At 47.5% G+C, this 20942-nt stretch overlaps 1 protein-coding gene across 3 annotated transcripts in view; it reads left to right on the top strand.

Annotated features, from left to right (window-relative positions):
• The window catches only part of st6galnac3 (ST6 (alpha-N-acetyl-neuraminyl-2,3-beta-galactosyl-1,3)-N-acetylgalactosaminide alpha-2,6-sialyltransferase 3), a 114961-nt gene that overhangs the window by 67647 nt on the left and 26372 nt on the right, over nt 1-20942 (top strand). For all 3 annotated transcript variants that reach the window (XM_029706073.1, XM_029706072.1, XM_029706074.1), the window contains exons 3-4: nt 5703-5903; nt 6853-7061. In XM_029706073.1, the coding sequence (XP_029561933.1) occupies nt 5703-5903; nt 6853-7061 (410 nt within the window). The remainder of the gene's footprint in view (nt 1-5702; nt 5904-6852; nt 7062-20942) is intronic.

The following is a 20942-nucleotide window of genomic DNA, read 5'->3' as shown; positions in this document are numbered from 1 at the left end:
AGGCTACTGAAAATGTTCCCCGTACCCTAGGCTACTGAAAATGTTCCCCGTACCCTAGGCTAGTGAAAATGTTCCCCGTACCCTAGGCTAGTGAAAATGTTCCCCGTACCCTAGGCTAGTGAAAATGTTCCCGAACCCTAGGCTACTGAAAATGTTCCCCATGTGTGCAACTTCTGTAAGTGCCTCTACTCTACTGCTCTATGCTAATGTGATGATATGTATGCAATGCTTTATTATAATGTTTTTTTTTCGGGTCCTCAGAACTCCCCATGTCACCTCCCTCTTGCGCCCACTTTTTGTTCCAGCACCTCTCGATTTACGAATTAAGCACTGCTTTATCTAGCAAATACATTTTTTAAACGTCATATCATAAACAAATAACACTTTGTAAATTATATGCATTTAATCATAGGACTAGATGGTTTCAAATACTAGTGTTAATTAGCTAGCTAGCTAGTTTATTCTACTCATTTTAAAATAGGCAGTCAACTAAGCTGTTTACAGCTAGCGTTAGACACTAGCTAGGAATCGTAGCTAAGACCTCAATGTCTGTCTGGTTGTTAACATTAACTAGCTAGGACATCTTGACCATGTTCTGTTATAATATCCACCCGGCACAGCCAGAAGAGGACTGGCCACCCCTCATAGCCTGGTTCCTCTCTAGGTTTCTTCCTAGGTTTTTGGCCTTTCTCAGGAGTTTTTCCTAGGGAGTTTTTCCCAGCCACCGTGCTTCTTTCACATGCATTGCTTGCTGTTTGGGGTTTTAGGCTGGGTTTCTGTACAGCACTTTGAGATTTCAGCTGATGTACGAAGGGCTATATAAATAAATTTGATTTGATTTGATTTGATTTGAAAGCATTATTATTCCTGGCATAGTCATAAATAGCTAGCTAGCCGACTAAATGACTGGCTAGTTATCTAACGTCATAACTTTTAGGACCTAGACGTGTTTGTTGACATGAAGAACTATTATTGGTAATGTCAGCTAACAGAATAGCCTCTTCGCTCCAGGAGACCAGCTAACAGAATAGCCTCTTCGCTCCAGGAGACCAGCTAACAGAATAGCCTCTTCCCCCCAGGAGACCAGCTAACAGAATAGCCTCTTCCCTCCAGGAGACCTGCTAACAGAATAGCCTCTTCCCCCCAGGAGACCAGCTAACAGAATAGCCTCTTCCCTCCAGGAGACCTGCTAACAGAATAGCCTCTTCCCCCCAGGAGACTAGCTAACAGAATAGCCTCTTCCCTCCAGGAGACCAGCTAACAGAATAGCCTCTTCCCTCCAGGAGACCAGCTAACAGAATAGCCTCTTCCCCCCAGGAGACCTGCTAACAGAATAGCCTCTTCCCTCCAGGAGACCAGCTAACAGAATAGCCTCTTCCCTCCAGGAGACCTGCTAACAGAATAGCCTCTTCCCCCCAGGAGACCAGCTAACAGAATAGCCTCTTCCCCCCAGGAGACCTGCTAACAGAATAGCCTCTTCCCTCCAGGAGACCTGCTAACAGAATTGTCTCTTCGCTCCAGGAGACCAGCTAACAGAATAGCCTCTTCCCCCCAGGAGACCAGCTAACAGAATAGCCTCTTCCCTCCAGGAGACCTGCTAACAGAATAGCCTCTTCCCCCCAGGAGACCAGCTAACAGAATAGCCTCTTCCCTCCAGGAGACCAGCTAACAGAATAGCCTCTTCCCCCCAGGAGACCAGCTAACAGAATAGCCTCTTCCCTCCAGGAGACCAGCTAACAGAATAGCCTCTTCCCTCCAGGAGACCAGCTAACAGAATAGCCTCTTCCCCCCAGGAGACCTGCTAACAGAATAGCCTCTTCCCTCCAGGAGACCAGCTAACAGAATAGCCTCTTCCCTCCAGGAGACCTGCTAACAGAATAGCCTCTTCCCCCCAGGAGACCAGCTAACAGAATAGCCTCTTCCCCCCCAGGAGACCTGCTAACAGAATAGCCTCTTCCCTCCAGGAGACCTGCTAACAGAATTGTCTCTTCGCTCCAGGAAACCAGCTAACAGAATAGCCTCTTCGCTCCAGGAGACCTGCTAACAGAATAGCCTCTTCGCTCCAGGAGACCAGCTAACAGAATAGCCTCTTTCCTCCAGGAGACCTGTACACATTGGTGTCTCCCAGAGCGAAGAGGTTACTAGCAGGAGGAATGTAATGCTAATTAGCAAGCCTGTATCTAGTTGTTAATGGTGTCATGTTGCCAAGCAGAGACCGACGGTTGCAAGTTGTGTTGTCTGTGATCTAACGTTAGCTAGATAAATAGTATATTATTTGCTAGTTAACGTGTCCGTTAATGTCGACGATACATCGTCACTGCCCAGCAACAAACAAATAAATAACTTTTTAACTTAAATAATTGTACCTTAACATAATAGCTAGTTAGATATTTCAGTTTGGACATTCAACACTGCTACAATAATCCAATCTCCTACGACGATGTTCTAATGTTTCTTCTTCTTCTCTGCTATACTGGAAATCACACAAATGTTATGTGCACTCCGCCACCTACTGTACAGAGAGTAAATTGTAGAAAATAAATGTCCATTATGGAATGTAATATTTTTGGTACAAAAAACAACAACTGATTAATCAAAAACCATCCCAGTCCTTCGGCCACAGTCCAATCCAAATCAAATCCGGACACAGGTTCAGGGGCCTGGGAGGAGGGGAACATGTCCATTCAGTATTCCCTGCCATGCTCTGGCTTTTAAAACAACACACTGCACCTATCAGGTGTATGTGACAATACAAACCTCTATTAATAGGTCCTTCCATACGGCGCGGTGGTATAAGGCATCACTACATACCCTTCTCCCTCTCTTCTCCCTCTCTTCTCCCTCTCTTCTCCCTCTCTTCTCCCTCTCTTCTCCCTCTTTTCTCCCTCTCCCTCTCTTCTCCTCTCCCTCTCTTCTCCTCTCCTCTCCCTCTCTCTCTTCTCCCTCTCTTCTCCTCTCCCTCTCTTCTCCCTCTCTTCTCCTCTCCCTCTCTTCTCCCTCTCTTCTCCACTCTTCTCCCTCTCTTCTCCTCTCCCTCTCTTCTCCTCTCCTCTCTTCCCCTCTCCTCTCTTCCCCTCTCCTCTCTTCCCCTCTCTTCTCCTCTCTTCTCCCTCTCTTCTCCCTCTCTTCTCCTCTCCCTCTCTTCTCCTCTCCTCTCTTCTCTTCTCCCTCTCTTCTCCTCTCCCTCTCTTCTCCTCTCCTCTCTTCCCCTCTCCTCTCTTCCCCTCTCCTCTCTTCCCCTCTCCTCTCCCTCTCTTCTCCTCTCCCTCTCTTCTCCTCTCCTCTCTTCCCCTCTCCTCTCTTCCCCTCTCCTCTCTTCCCCTCTCCTCTCCCTCTCTTCTCCTCTCCCTCTCTTCTCCTCTCCTCTCTTCTCTTCTCCCTCTCTTCTCCTCTCCCTCTCTTCTCCTCTCCTCTCTTCTCTTCTCCCTCTCTTCTCCTCTCCCTCTCTTCTCCTCTCCTCTCTTCTCCTCTCCCTCTCCTCTCTTCTCCTCTCTTCCAACTGCCTTGCTCCACTGTCCAGTTCGATATAACACTGTGATATCAAAATCAAATCAAATGTTATTTGTCAAATGCGCGGAATTCAACAGGTGTAGACTTTACAGTGAAATGCTTACTTACAAGGCTTAACCAACAATACAGTTTTAGGAAAAATACAAAAAAATAAATAAATAAAAGTAACAAATAATTAAAGAGCAGCAGTAAAATAACAATAGCTATATACAGGGTGTTACGGTACAGAATCAATGTGGAGACTATATACAGGGTGTTACGGTACAGAGTCAATGTGGAGGCTATATACAGGGTGTTACGGTACAGAGTCAATGTGGAGGCTATATACAGGGGGTACCGGTACAGAGTCAATGTGGAGGCTCTATACAGGGTGTTACGGTACAGAGTCAATGTGGAGGCTATATACAGGGGGTACCGGTACAGAGTCAATGTGGAGGCTATATACAGGGTGTTACGGTACAGAGTCAATGTGGAGGCTATATACAGGGTGTTACGGTACAGAGTCAATGTGGAGGCTATATACAGGGGGTACCGGTACAGAGTCAATGTGGAGGCTATATACAGGGGGTACCGGTACAGAGTCAATGTGGAGGCTATATACAGGGGGCACCGGTACAGAGTCAATGTGGAGGCTATATACAGGGGGCACCGGTACAGAGTCAATGTGGAGGCTATATACAGGGTGTTACGGTACAGAGTCCATGTGGAGGCTATATACAGGGTGTTACGGTACAGAGTCAGTGTGGAGGCTATATACAGGGGGTACCGGTACAGAGTCAATGTGGAGGCTATATACAGGGGGCACCGGTACAGAGTCAATGTGGAGGCTATATACAGGGGGCACCGGTACAGAGTCAATGTGGAGGCTATATACAGGGGGCACCGGTACAGAGTCAATGTGGAGGCTATATACAGGGTGTTACGGTACAGAGTCCATGTGGAGGCTATATACAGGGTGTTACGGTACAGAGTCAGTGTGGAGGCTATATACAGGGGGTACCGGTACAGAGTCAATGTGGAGGCTATATACAGGGGGCACCGGTACAGAGTCAATGTGGAGGCTATATACAGGGGGCACCGGTACAGAGTCAATGTGGAGGCTATATACAGGGTGTTACGGTACAGAGTGAATGTGGAGGCTATATACAGGGGGTACCGGTACTGAGTCAATGTGGAGACTATATACAGGGTATTACGGTACAGAGTCAATATGCCGGTACCGGTGTCGAGGTAGTTGAGATAATATGTACATGTAGGTAGAGTTATTAAAGTGACTATGCATAGATAATAAACAGAGAGTAACAGCAGCGGGGAGGGGGGATGGGGGTGAGGAGAGGGGGGATGGGGGTGAGGAGGGGAGGGGGGATGGGGGTGAGGGGAGGGGGGAGGGGGATGGGGGTGAGGAGGGGAGGGGGGTGTGTGTAGAGGGGAGGGGGGATGGGGGGAGGGGAGTGGGGGTGAGGAGGGGAGGGGGGTGTGTGTAGAGGGGAGGGGGGATGGGGGTGAGGGGAGGGGGGTGTGTGGAGAGGGGAGGGGAGGGGGTATGGGGGGAGGGGAGTGGGGGAGGGAGAGACGGACCAAGGCACAGCGTGCTCTGAGTTCCACATATTTTATTTAGTGAAACTTAACAAAAACGAAAAGAAACAAACAACTAACCGTAACATCAGAGGTGCTACATGCTACTAACTCAAACCAAGATCCCCACAAAACACAGTGGGGATATGGCTGCCTAAATATGATCCCCAATCAGAGACAACGATAAACAGTTGCCTCTGATTGGGAACCATATTAGCACCAACATAGAAAATGATATACTAGATTACCTAGATAGAAACACCCCCCGTAGTCACACCCCGACCTAACCAAAATAGAGAATAAAAAGGCTCTCTATGGTCAGGGCGTGACAGGGTGGGGGGGTCAAGGCAAATAGTCTGGGTAGCCATTTGATTAGGTGTTCAGGAGTCTTATGGCTTGGGGGGGGTAGAAGCTGTTTAGAAGCCTCTTGGACCTAGACTTGGCACTCCGTTACCGCTTGCCGTGCGGTAGCAGAGAGAACAGTCTATGACAAGGGGCCTTCCTCTGACACCGCCTGGTATAGAGGTCCTGGATGGCAGGAAGCTTGGCCCCAGTGATGTACTGGGCCGTAATAACATATCTAATACTGTAATAACAGTGTCTCCTCGTCCCTCCAGCCGCTGAAGCTACACTGTGAGGTCTGCTCCCTGGTGTCCAGTTCCGGTCAGATGTTGGGCCAGGCGGCGGGGCCGGAGATCGACCGCTCTTCCTGTATCTGGCGTATGAACAACGCCCCGACGCGTGGGTTTGAACACGACGTAGGGCACCGCACCACCCTCAGGGTCGTCTCTCACACCTCTGTGCCCCTGCTGCTACAGGTGGGTTTGAGTTCACCTTTAATCCTCTTACTGATTTGATGTATTTTATTAGCGGAGTGTTTTGCCTCTTCAAGATGCCCAACACACATAAGAAACTGTATTAATGAGAAGGGGCTTACGGAGAAAAAAAAACTCCCAAAGGGACTAATTCGAGGCAGGTTAAAGGCAAAAGAAATGTAGGCAAAACATATATTTATTTTAGCTCACTTTAATCCTTTAGCTCAGCCTTACCTCGTTACTTCATTTACTTCACACACTGTATATAGATTTTCCTATTGTGTTATTGACTGTATGTTTGTTTATTCCGTGTGTAACTCTGTGTTGTTTGTGCCGAACTGCTTTGCTTTATCTTGGCCAGGTCTCAGTTGTAAATGAGAACTTGTTCTCAACTGGCCGACCTGGTTAAATAAAGGTGAAATAATAATTGCTCAGGATGAGTAGAGGTGACTGACGTTTGGACACCAAGCTGACGGCTTCTTCAGAGTGTTCATGATTCAGTGTGTTGCTATTGAAGTGTGTATTTCATCTTCCTGGCACTGATTCGGCGGAGAACTTTGATATCTACCTGTAAGTCACTCTGGATAAGCATCTCTGCTAAATTACTAAAATGTAAATATCTTTGGGTCCATGAAAACGCTAACCCATTCCTTCTCCTTCTCCTCCTTATTATCCTCCTCCTCCTTCTCCTTCTCCTTCTTCTCCTTCTCCTTTTTCTCCTCCTCCTTCTTTTTCTTCTCCTCCTTCTCCTTCTCCTCCTCCTCTTCCTCCTCCTTCTTCTCCTCCTCCTCTTCCTCCTCCTCCTCCTCCTCCTCCTCCTCCTTCTCCTCCTTCTCCTTCTCCTCCTCCCTCTCCTCCTTCTTCTTCTCCTCCTCCTCTTCCTCCTCCTCCTTCTACTCCTCCTCCTCTTCCTCCTCCTCCTCCTCCTCCTCCTCCTCCTCCTCCTCATCAGAGGCCTCAGTACTTCTTTGGCCAGGCCAACGACACGGTATATGTGGTGTGGGGTCCTCTGAGGAACATGAGGAAGGATGGGAAGGGCATCGTGTACAACATGCTGAGACAGGCTGTAGAGAAGTACCCCCAGGCTAGGATATACCTCACCACAGAGGAACGCATGAACTACTGCGACATGGTGTTCAAGAAGGAGACCGGGAAGGACAGGTGAGACTGGTGACATAGCGTACCTCCAAAATGGCACCCTATTCCCTATATAGTGCACTACTTTTGACCAGGGCCCTATGGGGTGTCATAAGGAATAAGGTGGCATTAAAGCCAGAGAGAGAGATGGAGAGAGAGAGATGGAGAGAGATGGGGAGAGAGAGATGGGGAGAGAGATGGAGAGAGAGAGATATGGAGAGAGAGATGGAGGGAGATATGGAGGGAGATATGGAGGGAGATATGGAGAGATGGAGAGATGGAGAGAGATGGAGAGAGATGGAGAGAGAGATGGAGGGAGATATGGAGGGAGATATGGAGATATGGAGAGATGGAGAGATGGAGAGAGATGGAGAGAGATGGAGAGAGAGAGATGGGGAGAGAGATATGGAGAGAGAGATGGAGGGAGATATGGAGAGAGATATGGAGGGAGATATGGAGGGAGATATGGAGAGAGGTGGAGAGAGATGGAGAGATGTAGAGAGAGATGTGGAGAGAGATGGAGAGATGTAGAGAGAGATGTGGAGAGAGATGGAGGGAAATGGAGAGAGAGATGGAGAGAGATGGGGAGAGATGGAGGGAGATGGAGAGAGAGATGGAGGGAGACAGAGAGGGAGATGGAGAGAGAGATGGAGAGAGTTGGAGAGAGATGGAGAGAGATGGGGAGAGATGGAGAGAGATGGGGAGAGATGGAGAGAGATGGAGAGATGTGGAGAGATGGGGAGAGATGGGGAGAGATGTGGAGAGAGATGGAGAGAGATGTGGAGAGAGATGGAGAGAGATGTGGAGAGGTGTGGAGAGATGGAGAGAGAGAGAGAGGTAGAGAGATGGAGAGAGATGTGGAGAGAGGTAGAGATATGGAGAGAGATGTGGAAAGAGAGGTGGAGAGAGAGAGGTGGAGAGATAGAGAGAGTGAGGGGGAAAGAGAGTTGGAGAGAGAGAGAGAGAGAGAGGACTTCTGTGAGTGTAATGTTTACTGTTCATTTTTATTGTTTATTTCACTTTTCTTTATTATCTACTTCACTTGCTTTGACAATGTTAACATGTTTCCCATGCCAATAAAGCCCTTAAATTGAATTGAAATTGAATTGAGAGGTGGGGAGATAGAGATAGAGAGAGATAGGTGGGGAGAGAGGTGGAGAGAGAGATAGAGAGAGGTGGAGAGAGATGTGTGATGAAACAGCTGTTTTGCTGATTGATGTATTTCTGTGCTGCAGACAGAGTTAATATGTTAAAGACTGCCGGATGAGACACATTTTATCATGATAACTACATTGGTGATAATTGTTAATCCAAGATAAGAAATATCCCAGGATTCAATTAACTATTCTCAGATCTGAGTCAGAAATATAAACACAAACAAACCTAAAATACACATTTCAACATTAATCTGAATAAATGACTAACGATGCATCTGAAATGGAACCTTATATGGACAACGAACACAATTGCATTTTATTGATCGCAATTTGAACGCACCGAGATACCGTGACGAGCTACTGAGGCCCATCGTCTTGCCATTAATCCGCCACTATCACCACCTCATGTTTCAGCATGATAATGCACAGCCCCATGTAGCAAAGATCTGTAGACAAATCCCGGAAGCTGAAAATGTCCCAGTTCTTTCATGACCTGCATACTCACCAGACATGTCACCCATTGAGCATGTTTGGGATGCTCTGGATCGATGTTTACAACAGCGCGTTCCATCCTTATCAATCTATATCAATCCTTATCAATCTATATCAAGCCTTATCAATCTATATCAATCCTTATCAATCTATATAAATCCTTATCAATCTATATCAATCCTTATCAATCTATATCAATCTATATCAATCCTTATCAATCTATATCCATCCTTATCAATCTATATCAATCCTTATCAATCTATATCAATTCTTATCAATCTATATCAATTCTTATCAATCTATATCCATCCTTATCAATCTATATCAATCCTTATCAATCTATATCAAGCCTTATCAATCTTGAAGACGATACACTCAATCATCACAATGTCACGGCTGTTTGAAGGATCGGACAAAAATGCAGCGTGTTCGTAGTTCCACATATTTATTTATTCCGTGAAACTAAATGCAATACACGAAAATACTTGAAATACAAAAAACAACAAACGTGACGCAGAGAGGAAAACACACTACTCAAAAGATAATAACCCACAAAAACAGGTGGGACAAACATCAACATAAATATGACCTCCAATTAGAGGTAACGAGGATCAGCTGCCTCCAATTGGAGATCAACCCAAACAACCCCAACATAGAAATAGACAAACTAGAACTTAATCATAGAAATAGACAACATAGAAAAACCACCCAAAACACCCCCTGTCACGCCCTGACCACTCTACTATAGAAAATGACCTCTTACAAGGGTCAGGACGTGACACACAAACATATTTCCAGGGTGTCGATTCATTCTCCTCCCAATACAGCCTCTTCCAATACCACAGGTAGGGGGAGGGTATCTTTCTACAAAATGGATGTTTTGCTTTGATGTCAAATCAATTAATATTGTTGCTAGCTAGCTAGCTAGCTAGCTACCTTAGTTAGCTGTTGTGCTAGCTAACATGATACTAGCATATTGACATGCATATTGGTATTAAAAGACAGAAAAAAATTGTCTCGGCCCATATGAGGCGAGATTTTCTGGTCTGGTGGGACCGGTGTTTAGGCAAATAATTACAGACTGTACAGTTGAAATATAAACAGGACAAAAAAGACAATAATATAATATAATATAATATAATAGACTAGAACAGAACAGTTGATGGCTGTTAAACACTAAACATGACTACAGCCTGTTTATGGTCTGGTTAAATCTGAATTTCTTGAGAATTAAAAAGGTGTTCCTCAGGGTTCGATTTTAGGTCCATTATTGTTCACTTTGTATATTAATGACAGAGGAAACACTGACAGAGAGGGCCATCTCAGTCCTTAGGAAACTTTGCAGTATTTTGTTTTTTTATGTATTATTTCTTACATTGTTAGTCCAGAAAACCATAAGTGTTATTACATACAGCCGGGAAGAACTATTGGATATCAGAGAGACGTCAACTAACCAGCACAACCAGCACTACGACCAGGAATACAACCAGGAATACAACCAGGAATACAACCAGGAATACGACCAGGAATACAACCAGCACAACGACCAGGAATACGACCAGGAATACAACCAGCACTACGACCAGGAATACAACCAGGAATACAACCAGGACTACAACCAGGAATACAACCAGGAATACGACCAGGAATACAACCAGCACTACGACCAGGAATACAACCAGGAATACAACCAGGAATACAACCAGGAATACAACCAGGAATACAACCAGGACTACGACCAGGAATACAACCAGCACTACGACCAGGAATACAACCAGCACTACGACCAGGAATACGACAAGGAATACAACCAGGAATACAACCAGGAATACAACCAGGACTACGACCAGGAATACAACCAGCACTACGACCAGGAATACAACCAGCACTACGACCAGGAATACGACCAGGAATACGACCAGGAATACAACCAGGAATACGACCAGGAATACAACCAGGAATACAACCAGCACTACGACCAGGAATACGACCAGGAATACAACCAGGAATATGACCAGGAATACAACCAGCACTACGACAAGGAATACAACCAGGAATACAACCAGCACTACGACCAGGAATACGACCAGGAATACAACCAGGAATATGACCAGGAATACAACCAGCACTACGACAAGGAATACAACCAGGAATACAACCAGCACTACGACCAGGAATACAACCAGCACTACGACCAGGAATACGACCAGGAATACGACCAGGAATATGACCAGGAATACGACCAGCACTACGACCAGGAATACAACCAGCACTACGACAAGGAATACAACCAGCACTACGACCAGGAATACAACCAACACTATGACCAGGAATACAACCAGCACTACGACCAGGAATACGACCAGCACTACGACCAGCACTACGACCAGGAATACGACCAGCACTACGACCAGGAATACAACCAGGAATATGACCAGGAATATGACCAGGAATACAACCAACACTATGACCAGGAATACAACCAGCACTACGACCAGGAATACGACCAGCACTACGACCAGGAATACGACCAGCACTACGACCAGGAATACAACCAGCACTACGACCAGGAATACGACCAGCACTACGACCAGGAATACAACCAGCACTACGACCAGGAATACAACCAGGAATACAACCAGCACTACGACCAGGAATACAACCAGCGCTACGACCAGGAATACAACCAGCCCTACGACCAGGAATACAACCAGCACTACGACCAGGAATACAACCAGGAATACGACCAGCACTACGACCAGGAATACAACCAGCAATACGACCAGGAATACATCCAGCACTATGACCAGGAATACAACCAGCACTACGACCAGGAATATGACCAGGAATACAACCAGCACTACGACCAGGAATATGACCAGGAATACGACCAGCACTACGACCAGGAATACGACCAGCACTACGACCAGGAATACAACCAGGAATACAACCAGCACTACGACCAGGAATACGACCAGGAATACAACCAGCACTACGACCAGGAATACAACCAGGAATACAACCAGCACTACGACCAGGAATACAACCAGGAATACAACCAGGAATACGACCAGGAATACAACCAGGAATATGACCAGGAATACAACCAGCACTACGACCAGGAATACAACCAGGAATACAACCAGCACTACGACCAGGAATACAACCAGGAATACGACCAGCACTACGACCAGGAATACGACCAGGAATACAACCAGCACTACGACCAGCACTACGACCAGGAATACGACCAGGAATACAACCAGCACTACGACCAGGAATACAACCAGGAATACGACCAGGAATACAACCAGGAATACGACCAGCACTACGACCAGGAATACAACCAGGAATACGACCAGGAATACAACCAGCACTACGACCAGGAATACAACCAGGAATACGACCAGGAATACAACCAGCACTACGACCAGGAATACAACCAGGAATACAACCAGCACTACGACCAGGAATACAACCAGGAATACGACCAGGAATACGACCAGGAATACAACCAGCACTACGACCAGGAATACAACCAGCACTACGACCAGGAATACAACCAGCACTACGACCAGGAATACGACCAGGAATACGACCAGGAATATGACCAGGAATACGACCAGCACTACGACCAGGAATACAACCAGCACTACGACAAGGAATACAACCAGCACTATGACCAGGAATACGACCAGCACTACGACAAGGAATACAACCAGCACTACGACAAGGAATACAACCAGCACTACGACCAGGAATACAACCAACACTATGACCAGGAATACAACCAGCACTACGACCAGGAATACGACCAGCACTACGACCAGCACTACGACCAGGAATACGACCAGCACTACGACCAGGAATACAACCAGGAATATGACCAGGAATATGACCAGGAATACAACCAACACTATGACCAGGAATACAACCAGCACTACGACCAGGAATACGACCAGGAATATAACCAGGAATATGACCAGGAATACAACCAGCACTACGACAAGGAATACAACCAGGAATACAACCAGCACTACGACCAGGAATACAACCAGCACTACGACCAGGAATACGACCAGGAATACGACCAGGAATATGACCAGGAATACGACCAGCACTACGACCAGGAATACAACCAGCACTACGACAAGGAATACAACCAGCACTACGACCAGGAATACAACCAACACTATGACCAGGAATACAACCAGCACTACGACCAGGAATACGACCAGCACTACGACCAGCACTACGACCAGGAATACGACCAGCACTACGACCAGGAATACAACCAGGAATATGACCAGGAATATGACCAGGAATACAACCAACACTATGACCAGGAATACAACCAGCACTACGACCAGGAATACGACCAGCACAACGACCAGCACTACGACCAGGAATACGACCAGCACTACGACCAGGAATACAACCAGCACTACGACCAGGAATACGACCAGCACTACGACCAGGAATACAACCAGCACTACGACCAGGAATACAACCAGGAATACAACCAGCACTACGACCAGGAATACAACCAGCGCTACGACCAGGAATACAACCAGCCCTACGACCAGGAATACAACCAGCACTACGACCAGGAATACAACCAGGAATACGACCAGCACTACGACCAGGAATACAACCAGCAATACGACCAGGAATACATCCAGCACTATGACCAGGAATACAACCAGCACTACGACCAGGAATATGACCAGGAATACAACCAGCACTACGACCAGGAATATGACCAGGAATACGACCAGCACTACGACCAGGAATACGACCAGCACTACGACCAGGAATACAACCAGGAATACAACCAGCACTACGACCAGGAATACGACCAGGAATACAACCAGCACTACGACCAGGAATACAACCAGGAATACAACCAGCACTACGACCAGGAATACAACCAGGAATACAACCAGGAATACGACCAGGAATACAACCAGGAATATGACCAGGAATACAACCAGCACTACGACCAGGAATACAACCAGGAATACAACCAGCACTACGACCAGGAATACAACCAGGAATACGACCAGCACTACGACCAGGAATACGACCAGGAATACAACCAGCACTACGACCAGCACTACGACCAGGAATACGACCAGGAATACAACCAGCACTACGACCAGGAATACAACCAGGAATACAACCAGGAATACGACCAGGAATACAACCAGGAATACGACCAGCACTACGACCAGGAATACAACCAGGAATACGACCAGGAATACAACCAGCACTACGACCAGGAATACAACCAGGAATACGACCAGGAATACAACCAGCACTACGACCAGGAATACAACCAGGAATACAACCAGCACTACGACCAGGAATACAACCAGGAATACGACCAGGAATACGACCAGGAATACAACCAGCACTACGACCAGGAATACAACCAGCACTACGACCAGGAATACAACCAGCACTACGACCAGGAATACGACCAGGAATACGACTAGGAATATGACCAGGAATACGACCAGCACTACGACCAGGAATACAACCAGCACTACGACAAGGAATACAACCAGCACTATGACCAGGAATACGACCAGCACTACGACAAGGAATACAACCAGCACTACGACAAGGAATACAACCAGCACTATGACCAGGAATACAACCAGCACTATGACAAGGAATACAACCAGCACTATGACCAGGAATACAACTAGCACTACGACCAGGAATACGACCAGCAATACGACCAGGAATACGACCAGCACAACGACCAGCACTACGACCAGGAATACAACCAGCACCACGACAAGGAATACAACCAGCACTACGACAAGGAATACAACCAGCACTATGACAAGGAATACAACCAGCACTATGACAAGGAATACAACCAGCACTATGACCAGGAATACAACCAGCACTACGACCAGGAATACAACCAGCACTACGACAAGGAATACAACCAGCACTACGACAAGGAATACAACCAGCACTATGACCAGGAATACAACCAGCACTACGACCAGGAATACGACCAGCACTACGACCAGGAATACGACCAGCACAACGACCAGCACTACGACCAGGAATACGACCAGCACTACGACCAGGAATACAACCAGCACTACGACCAGGAATACAACCAGCACTACGACCAGGAATACAACCAGGAATACAACCAGCACTACGACCAGGAATACAACCAGGAATACAACCAGCACTACGACCAGGAATACAACCAGGAATACAACCAGCACTATGACCAGGAATACAACCAGCGCTACGACCAGGAATACAACCAGCGCTACGACCAGGAATACAACCAGCACTACGACCAGGAATACGACCAGCACTACGACCAGGAATACAACCAGCCCTACGACCAGGAATACATCCAGCACTATGACCAGGAATACAACCAGCACTACAACCAGGAATATGACCAGGAATACAACCAGCACTACGACCAGGAATATGACCAGGAATACGACCAGCACTACGACCAGGAATACGACCAGCACTACGACCAGGAATACAACCAGGAATTCAACCAGCACTACGACCAGCACTACGACCAGGAATACGACCAGGAATACAACCAGCACTACGACCAGGAATACAACCAGGAATACAACCAGGAATACGACCAGGAATACAACCAGGAATACGACCAGGAATACAACCAGCACTACGACCAGGAATACAACCAGGAATACAACCAGCACTACGACCAGGAATACAACCAGGAATACGACCAGCACTACGACCAGGAATACGACCAGGAATACAACCAGCACTACGACCAGGAATACAACCAGCACTACGACCAGGAATACAACCAGCGCTATGACCAGGAATACAACCAGCGCTACGACCAGGAATACAACCAGCACTACGACCAGGAATACAACCAGCACTACGACCAGGAATACAACCAGCACTACGACCAGGAATACAACCAGGAATACGACCAGCACTACGACCAGGAATACATCCAGCACTACGACCAGGAATACAACCAGCACTACGACCAGGAATACATCCAGCACTACGACCAGGAATACAACCAGCACTACGACCAGGAATACGACCAGGAATACGACCAGGAATACAACCAGCACTACGACCAGGAATACAACCAGGAATACGACCAGCACTACGACCAGGAATACGACCAGGAATACAACCAGCACTACGACCAGCACTACGACCAGGAATACGACCAGCACTACGACCAGGAATACAAGAGTTGCTTTCCAAAGAGATATCCAGCATTGTAACATACTCTGTTTCATGGAAACATGGCTAGTTTGGGACATGCTGTCAGAGTCCGTACAGCTAACAGGATATTCAGTGCATCGCTCCGACAGGAATAAACATCTCTCCGGGAAGAACAAGGGCGGGGGGGTGTATGTTTCATGATTAACGTCTCATGGTGTAATTGTAACAACATACAGGAACTCAAGTATTTTTGTTCACCTGACCTAGAATTCCTCACAATCAAATGCCGACCGTATTATCTCCCAAGAGAATTCTCCTCGGTTATTGTCACAGCCGTGTATATCCCCCCCTCAAGCCGATACCAAGACGGCCCTCAAGGAACTTCACTGTGTCACGCCCTGACCTAAGAGAGCTGTTTTTTCTCTGTTTGGTTAGGTCAGGGTGTGATGGGGGTGGGCATTCTATGTTTGTGTTTCTATGTTTTGGCCGGGTATGGTTTCCAATCAGAGGCAGCTGTCTATCGTTGTCTCTGATTGGAAGCCATACTTAGGCAGCCTTTTCCCACTTGGTTTTCGTGAGTAGTTGTTTTCTGTTTCGTTTGTGTAACCTGACAGAACTGTTGGCTGTCGTTTTGTTTATTTGTCTAAGTGTTCGATTTCATTAAAATACAATATGAGCACTCAACACGCAGCGCCTTGGTCCCCTCTATACGACGCCCGTTACAGAACTACCCACCACGATTGGATCAAGTGGCGTGCCCGGGCAGAGATGGATACCTGGTCGATGGAGGAGTGGATCGAAAGGAGAAACTGGACTTGGGGCCAGGTTTTGGACAGGTATCGTAGCTTACCGGGGAAGAACGAGAGGGTGCACACGGGTAGTTTGGCTGGGCCAGGGATGAGACCTGAGCCAACTCCCTGTGCTTATCGTGGGGAGCATGTGTCTGTTCCTCGCACTCTCCCTCCAGTGCACCTCCATAGCCCAGTACGTCCGGTGTCTGCTCCTCGCATTCTCCCTCCAGTGCGCCTCCACGGGTCCAGTTTACCCCGTGCCAGTTTGGCACACCCAGTCCTCAGTGCGTCTCTCCAGTCCGGTGGGACCTGTTCCAGCTCGACGAGAAAAGCCTCCAGTGATAATCCATGGTTCGAAGCCTGTAGAGATAATCCATGGCATGGAGCCTGCAGCAACGGTCCCTAGTCCGGAACCTACAATGACGCTCTCCAGTCCGGAGCCTCCAGCGATGCTCCCCAGTCCAGAGCCTCCAGCGACGCTCCTCAGTCCGGAGCCTCCAGTGACGCTCCCCAGTCCAGAGCCTCCAGTGACGGTCTGCAGCCCAGGGTCTTCAGCGGCGGTCTGCAGCCCAGAGTCTTCAGCGGCGGTCTGCAGCCCAGAGTCTTCAGCGACGCTCCCCAGTCCGGAGCCTCCAGCGACGCTCCAAAGTCCAGAGCCTCCAGCGACGCTCCTCAGTCCGGAGCCTCCAGTGACGCTCCCCAGTCCAGAGCCTCCAGCGACGGTCTGCAGCCCAGGGTCTTCAGCGGCGGTCTGCAGCCCAGAGTCTTCAGCGGCGGTCTGCAGCCCAGAGTCTTCAGCGACGCTCCCCAGTCCGGAGCCTCCAGCGATGCTCCAAAGTCCAGAGCCTCCAGCGACGCTCCTCAGTCCGGAGCCTCCAGCGACGCTCCCCAGTCCGGAGTCTTCAGCGGCGGTCTGCAGCCCAGAGTCTTCAGCAGCGGTCTGCAGCCCAGGGTCTTCAGCGACGTTCTGCAGCCCAGAGTCTTCGGCGGCGGTCTGCAGCCCAAAGTCTTCAGCGGAGGTCTACAGCCCAGAGTCTTCAGCGGCGGTCTGCGGCCCAGCGGCGGTCCTATTTCTGGATAGGGCTGCGCTCAGAGTATCCTGCATTAGCAAATCACGCTGTTAAGACACTGATGCCCTTTGTAACCACGTACCTATGTTAGAGTGGATTCTTGGCCCTCACTAGCATGAAAACTAAATACAGGCACATAGACATATCTGATATTGACAGTGAGACAGAACCACGACTCGTCAGTGAAGAGCACTTTTGCCAGTCCTGTCTGGTCCAGCGGCGGTGGGTTTGTGCCCATAGGCGACGTTGTTGCCGGTGATGTCTGGTGAGGACCTGCCTTACAACAGGCCTACAATCCCTCAGTCCAGCCTATCTCAGCCTGTTGCGGACAGTCTGAACACTGATGGAGGGATTGTACGTTCCTGGTGTAACACGGGCAGTTGTTGTTGCCATCCTGTACCTGTCCCGCAGGTGTGATGTTCGGATGTACCAATCCTGTGCAGGTGTTGTTACACGTGGTCTGCCACTGCGAGGACGATCAGCTGTCCGTCCTGTCTCCCTGTAGCGCTGTCTTAGGCGTCTCACAGTACGGACATTGCAATTTATTGCCCTGGCCACATCTGCAGTCCTCATGCCTCCTTGCAGCATGTCTAAGGCACGTTCACGCTGATGAGCAGGGACCCTGGGCATCTTTCTTTTGGTGTTTTTCAGATTCAGCAGAAAGGCCTCTTTAGTGTCCTAAGTTTTCATAACTGTGACCTTAATTGCCTACCGTCTGTAAGCTGTTAGTGTCTTAACGACCGTTCCACAGGTGCATGTTCATTAATTATTTATGGTTCATTGAACAAGCATGGGAAACAGTGTTTAAACCCTTTACAATGAAGATCTGTGAAGAAATTTTGATTTTTACAAATTATCTTTGAAAGACAGGGTCCTGAAAAAGGGACGTTTCTTTTTTTTTGCTGAGTTTAGATGAAAGGTGTGTTTTATTTAACTAGGAAAGTCAGTTAAGAACAAATTCTTATTTACAATGACAGCCTGAAGGCGAAAGGCCTCCTGCGGGGACGGGGGCTGGGATTAAAAATAAAATAATAATATAGGACAAAACACACATCACAACGAGAGAGGACACAACACTACATAAAGAGAGACCTAAGACAACATCATAGCATGGCAGCAACACATGTGTCACGGTTGTCTGAAGAATGGGACCAAAACGCAGCATGTATATCGTTCCACATTTTATTATAACTGTGAAACTATGCAAGACATACAAATAAACTAATGAACAAAACAACAAACAGTGACGAAGAGGTGCAACATACACTTACTCAAAATAATCTCCCACAAACACAAGGTGGGGAAAAACAACCACTTAAATATGATCCCCAATTAGAGACAACGATGACCAGCTGCCTCTAATTGGAGATCATCCCAAAAACTGTTTAGCTGTTGCAAAACTGTTTAGCTGTCGTTCATTTTTTTCTTGTTTTGTGTAGTGTTCAAATAAAGTTAAGATGAGCATTCACATACCCGCTGCTGGTCCAATCACTATACGGCCGTTACAGAGGTTCTATTCTTGTTCTAGATGAATCAGACAGAGAGACAGGGACAGAGGTTCTATTCCTGTTCTAGATGAATTAGACAGAGAGACAGGGACAGAGGTCCTATTCCTGTTCTAGTTGAATCAGACAGAGAGACAGGGACAGAGGTTCTATTCCTGTTCTAGTTGAATCAGACAGAGAGACAGGGACAGAGGTTCTATTCCTGTTCTAGTTGAATCAGACAGAGAGACAGGGACAGAGGTTCTATTCCTGTTGAATCAGACAGAGAGACAGGGACAGAGGTTCTATTCCTGTTGAATCAGACAGAGAGACAGGGACAGAGGTTCTATTCCTGTTCTAGATGAATCAGACAGAGAGACAGGGACAGAGGTTCTATTCCTGTTCTAGTTGAATCAGACAGAGAGACAGGGACAGAGGTTCTATTCCTGTTGAATCAGACAGAGAGACAGGGACAGAGGTTCTATTCCTGTTCTAGTTGAATCAGACAGAGAGACAGGGACAGAGGTTCTATTCCTGTTCTAGTTGAATCAGACAGAGAGACAGGGACAGAGGTTCTATTCCTGTTGAATCAGACAGAGAGACAGAGAGACAGGGACAGAGAGACAGAGAGACAGAGAGACAGGGACAGAGAGACAGAGAGACAGAGAGACAGGGACAGAGAGACAGAGAGACAGAGAGACAGGGACAGAGGGACAGAGAGACAGAGGTTCTGTTTTTTAATGTGTCTGCCAGGATGTGATTGGTTCCCGTTTCACACAGAGACGTGTTTTATAGCGGTAACCACGGCAATCTAAAGTGACTGCTTCAGATCCACTACAGAACAGAACGCATGGCCCAACACACACACACACACACACCGAATAAACACACACACACACACACACCGAATACACACACACACACACACACACCGAATACACACACACACACACCGAATACACACACACACACATCACTGACAGAATGCATTATGCACAACACCGTACACTGTTCAGGAACAATGACAGTTTCTCATTTCATGTGTTTGAAAACAGAAAGACAGTAAATTGGATCTGTCTCCCTGATGAACAGGAAGGGTGTTGTGGATACTGAGAACGCCATGGATGTATATAGACCATACAGACCAAGAGAACCTCAGTCCTAATGAGAACCTCAGTCCTAATGCAGCACTCAGTTCTAATGAGAACCTCAGTCCTAATGCAGCACTCAGTCCTAATGAGAACCTCAGTCCTAATGCAGCACTCAGTTCTAATGAGAACCTCAGTCCTAATGCAGCACTCAGTTCTAATGAGAACCTCAGTCCTTATGCAGCACTCAGTCCTAATGAGAACCTCAGTCCTAATGCAGCACTCAGTCCTAATGCAGCACTCAGTTCTAATGCAGCACTCAGTCCTAATGCAACACTCAGTTCTAATGAGAACCTCAGTTCTAATGAGAACCTCAGTTCTAATGCAGCACTCAGTCCTAATGCAACACTCAGTTCTAATGAGAACCTCAGTCCTAATGCAGCACTCAGTCCTAATGAGAACCTCAGTCCTAATGCAGCACTCAGTCCTAATGCAGCACTCAGTTCTAATGCAGCACTCAGTCCTAATGCAGCACTCAGTCCTAATGCAGCACTCAGTCGTAATGCAGCACTCAGTCCTAATGAGAACCTCAGTCCTAATGC

Source organism: Salmo trutta, chromosome 21, assembly GCF_901001165.1.
Source record: "Salmo trutta chromosome 21, fSalTru1.1, whole genome shotgun sequence".
NCBI lineage: Eukaryota > Metazoa > Chordata > Actinopteri > Salmoniformes > Salmonidae > Salmo > Salmo trutta.
The sequence above is the reverse complement of the archived record's forward strand: the minus strand, read 5'-3'. Positions and strand labels throughout refer to the sequence as shown.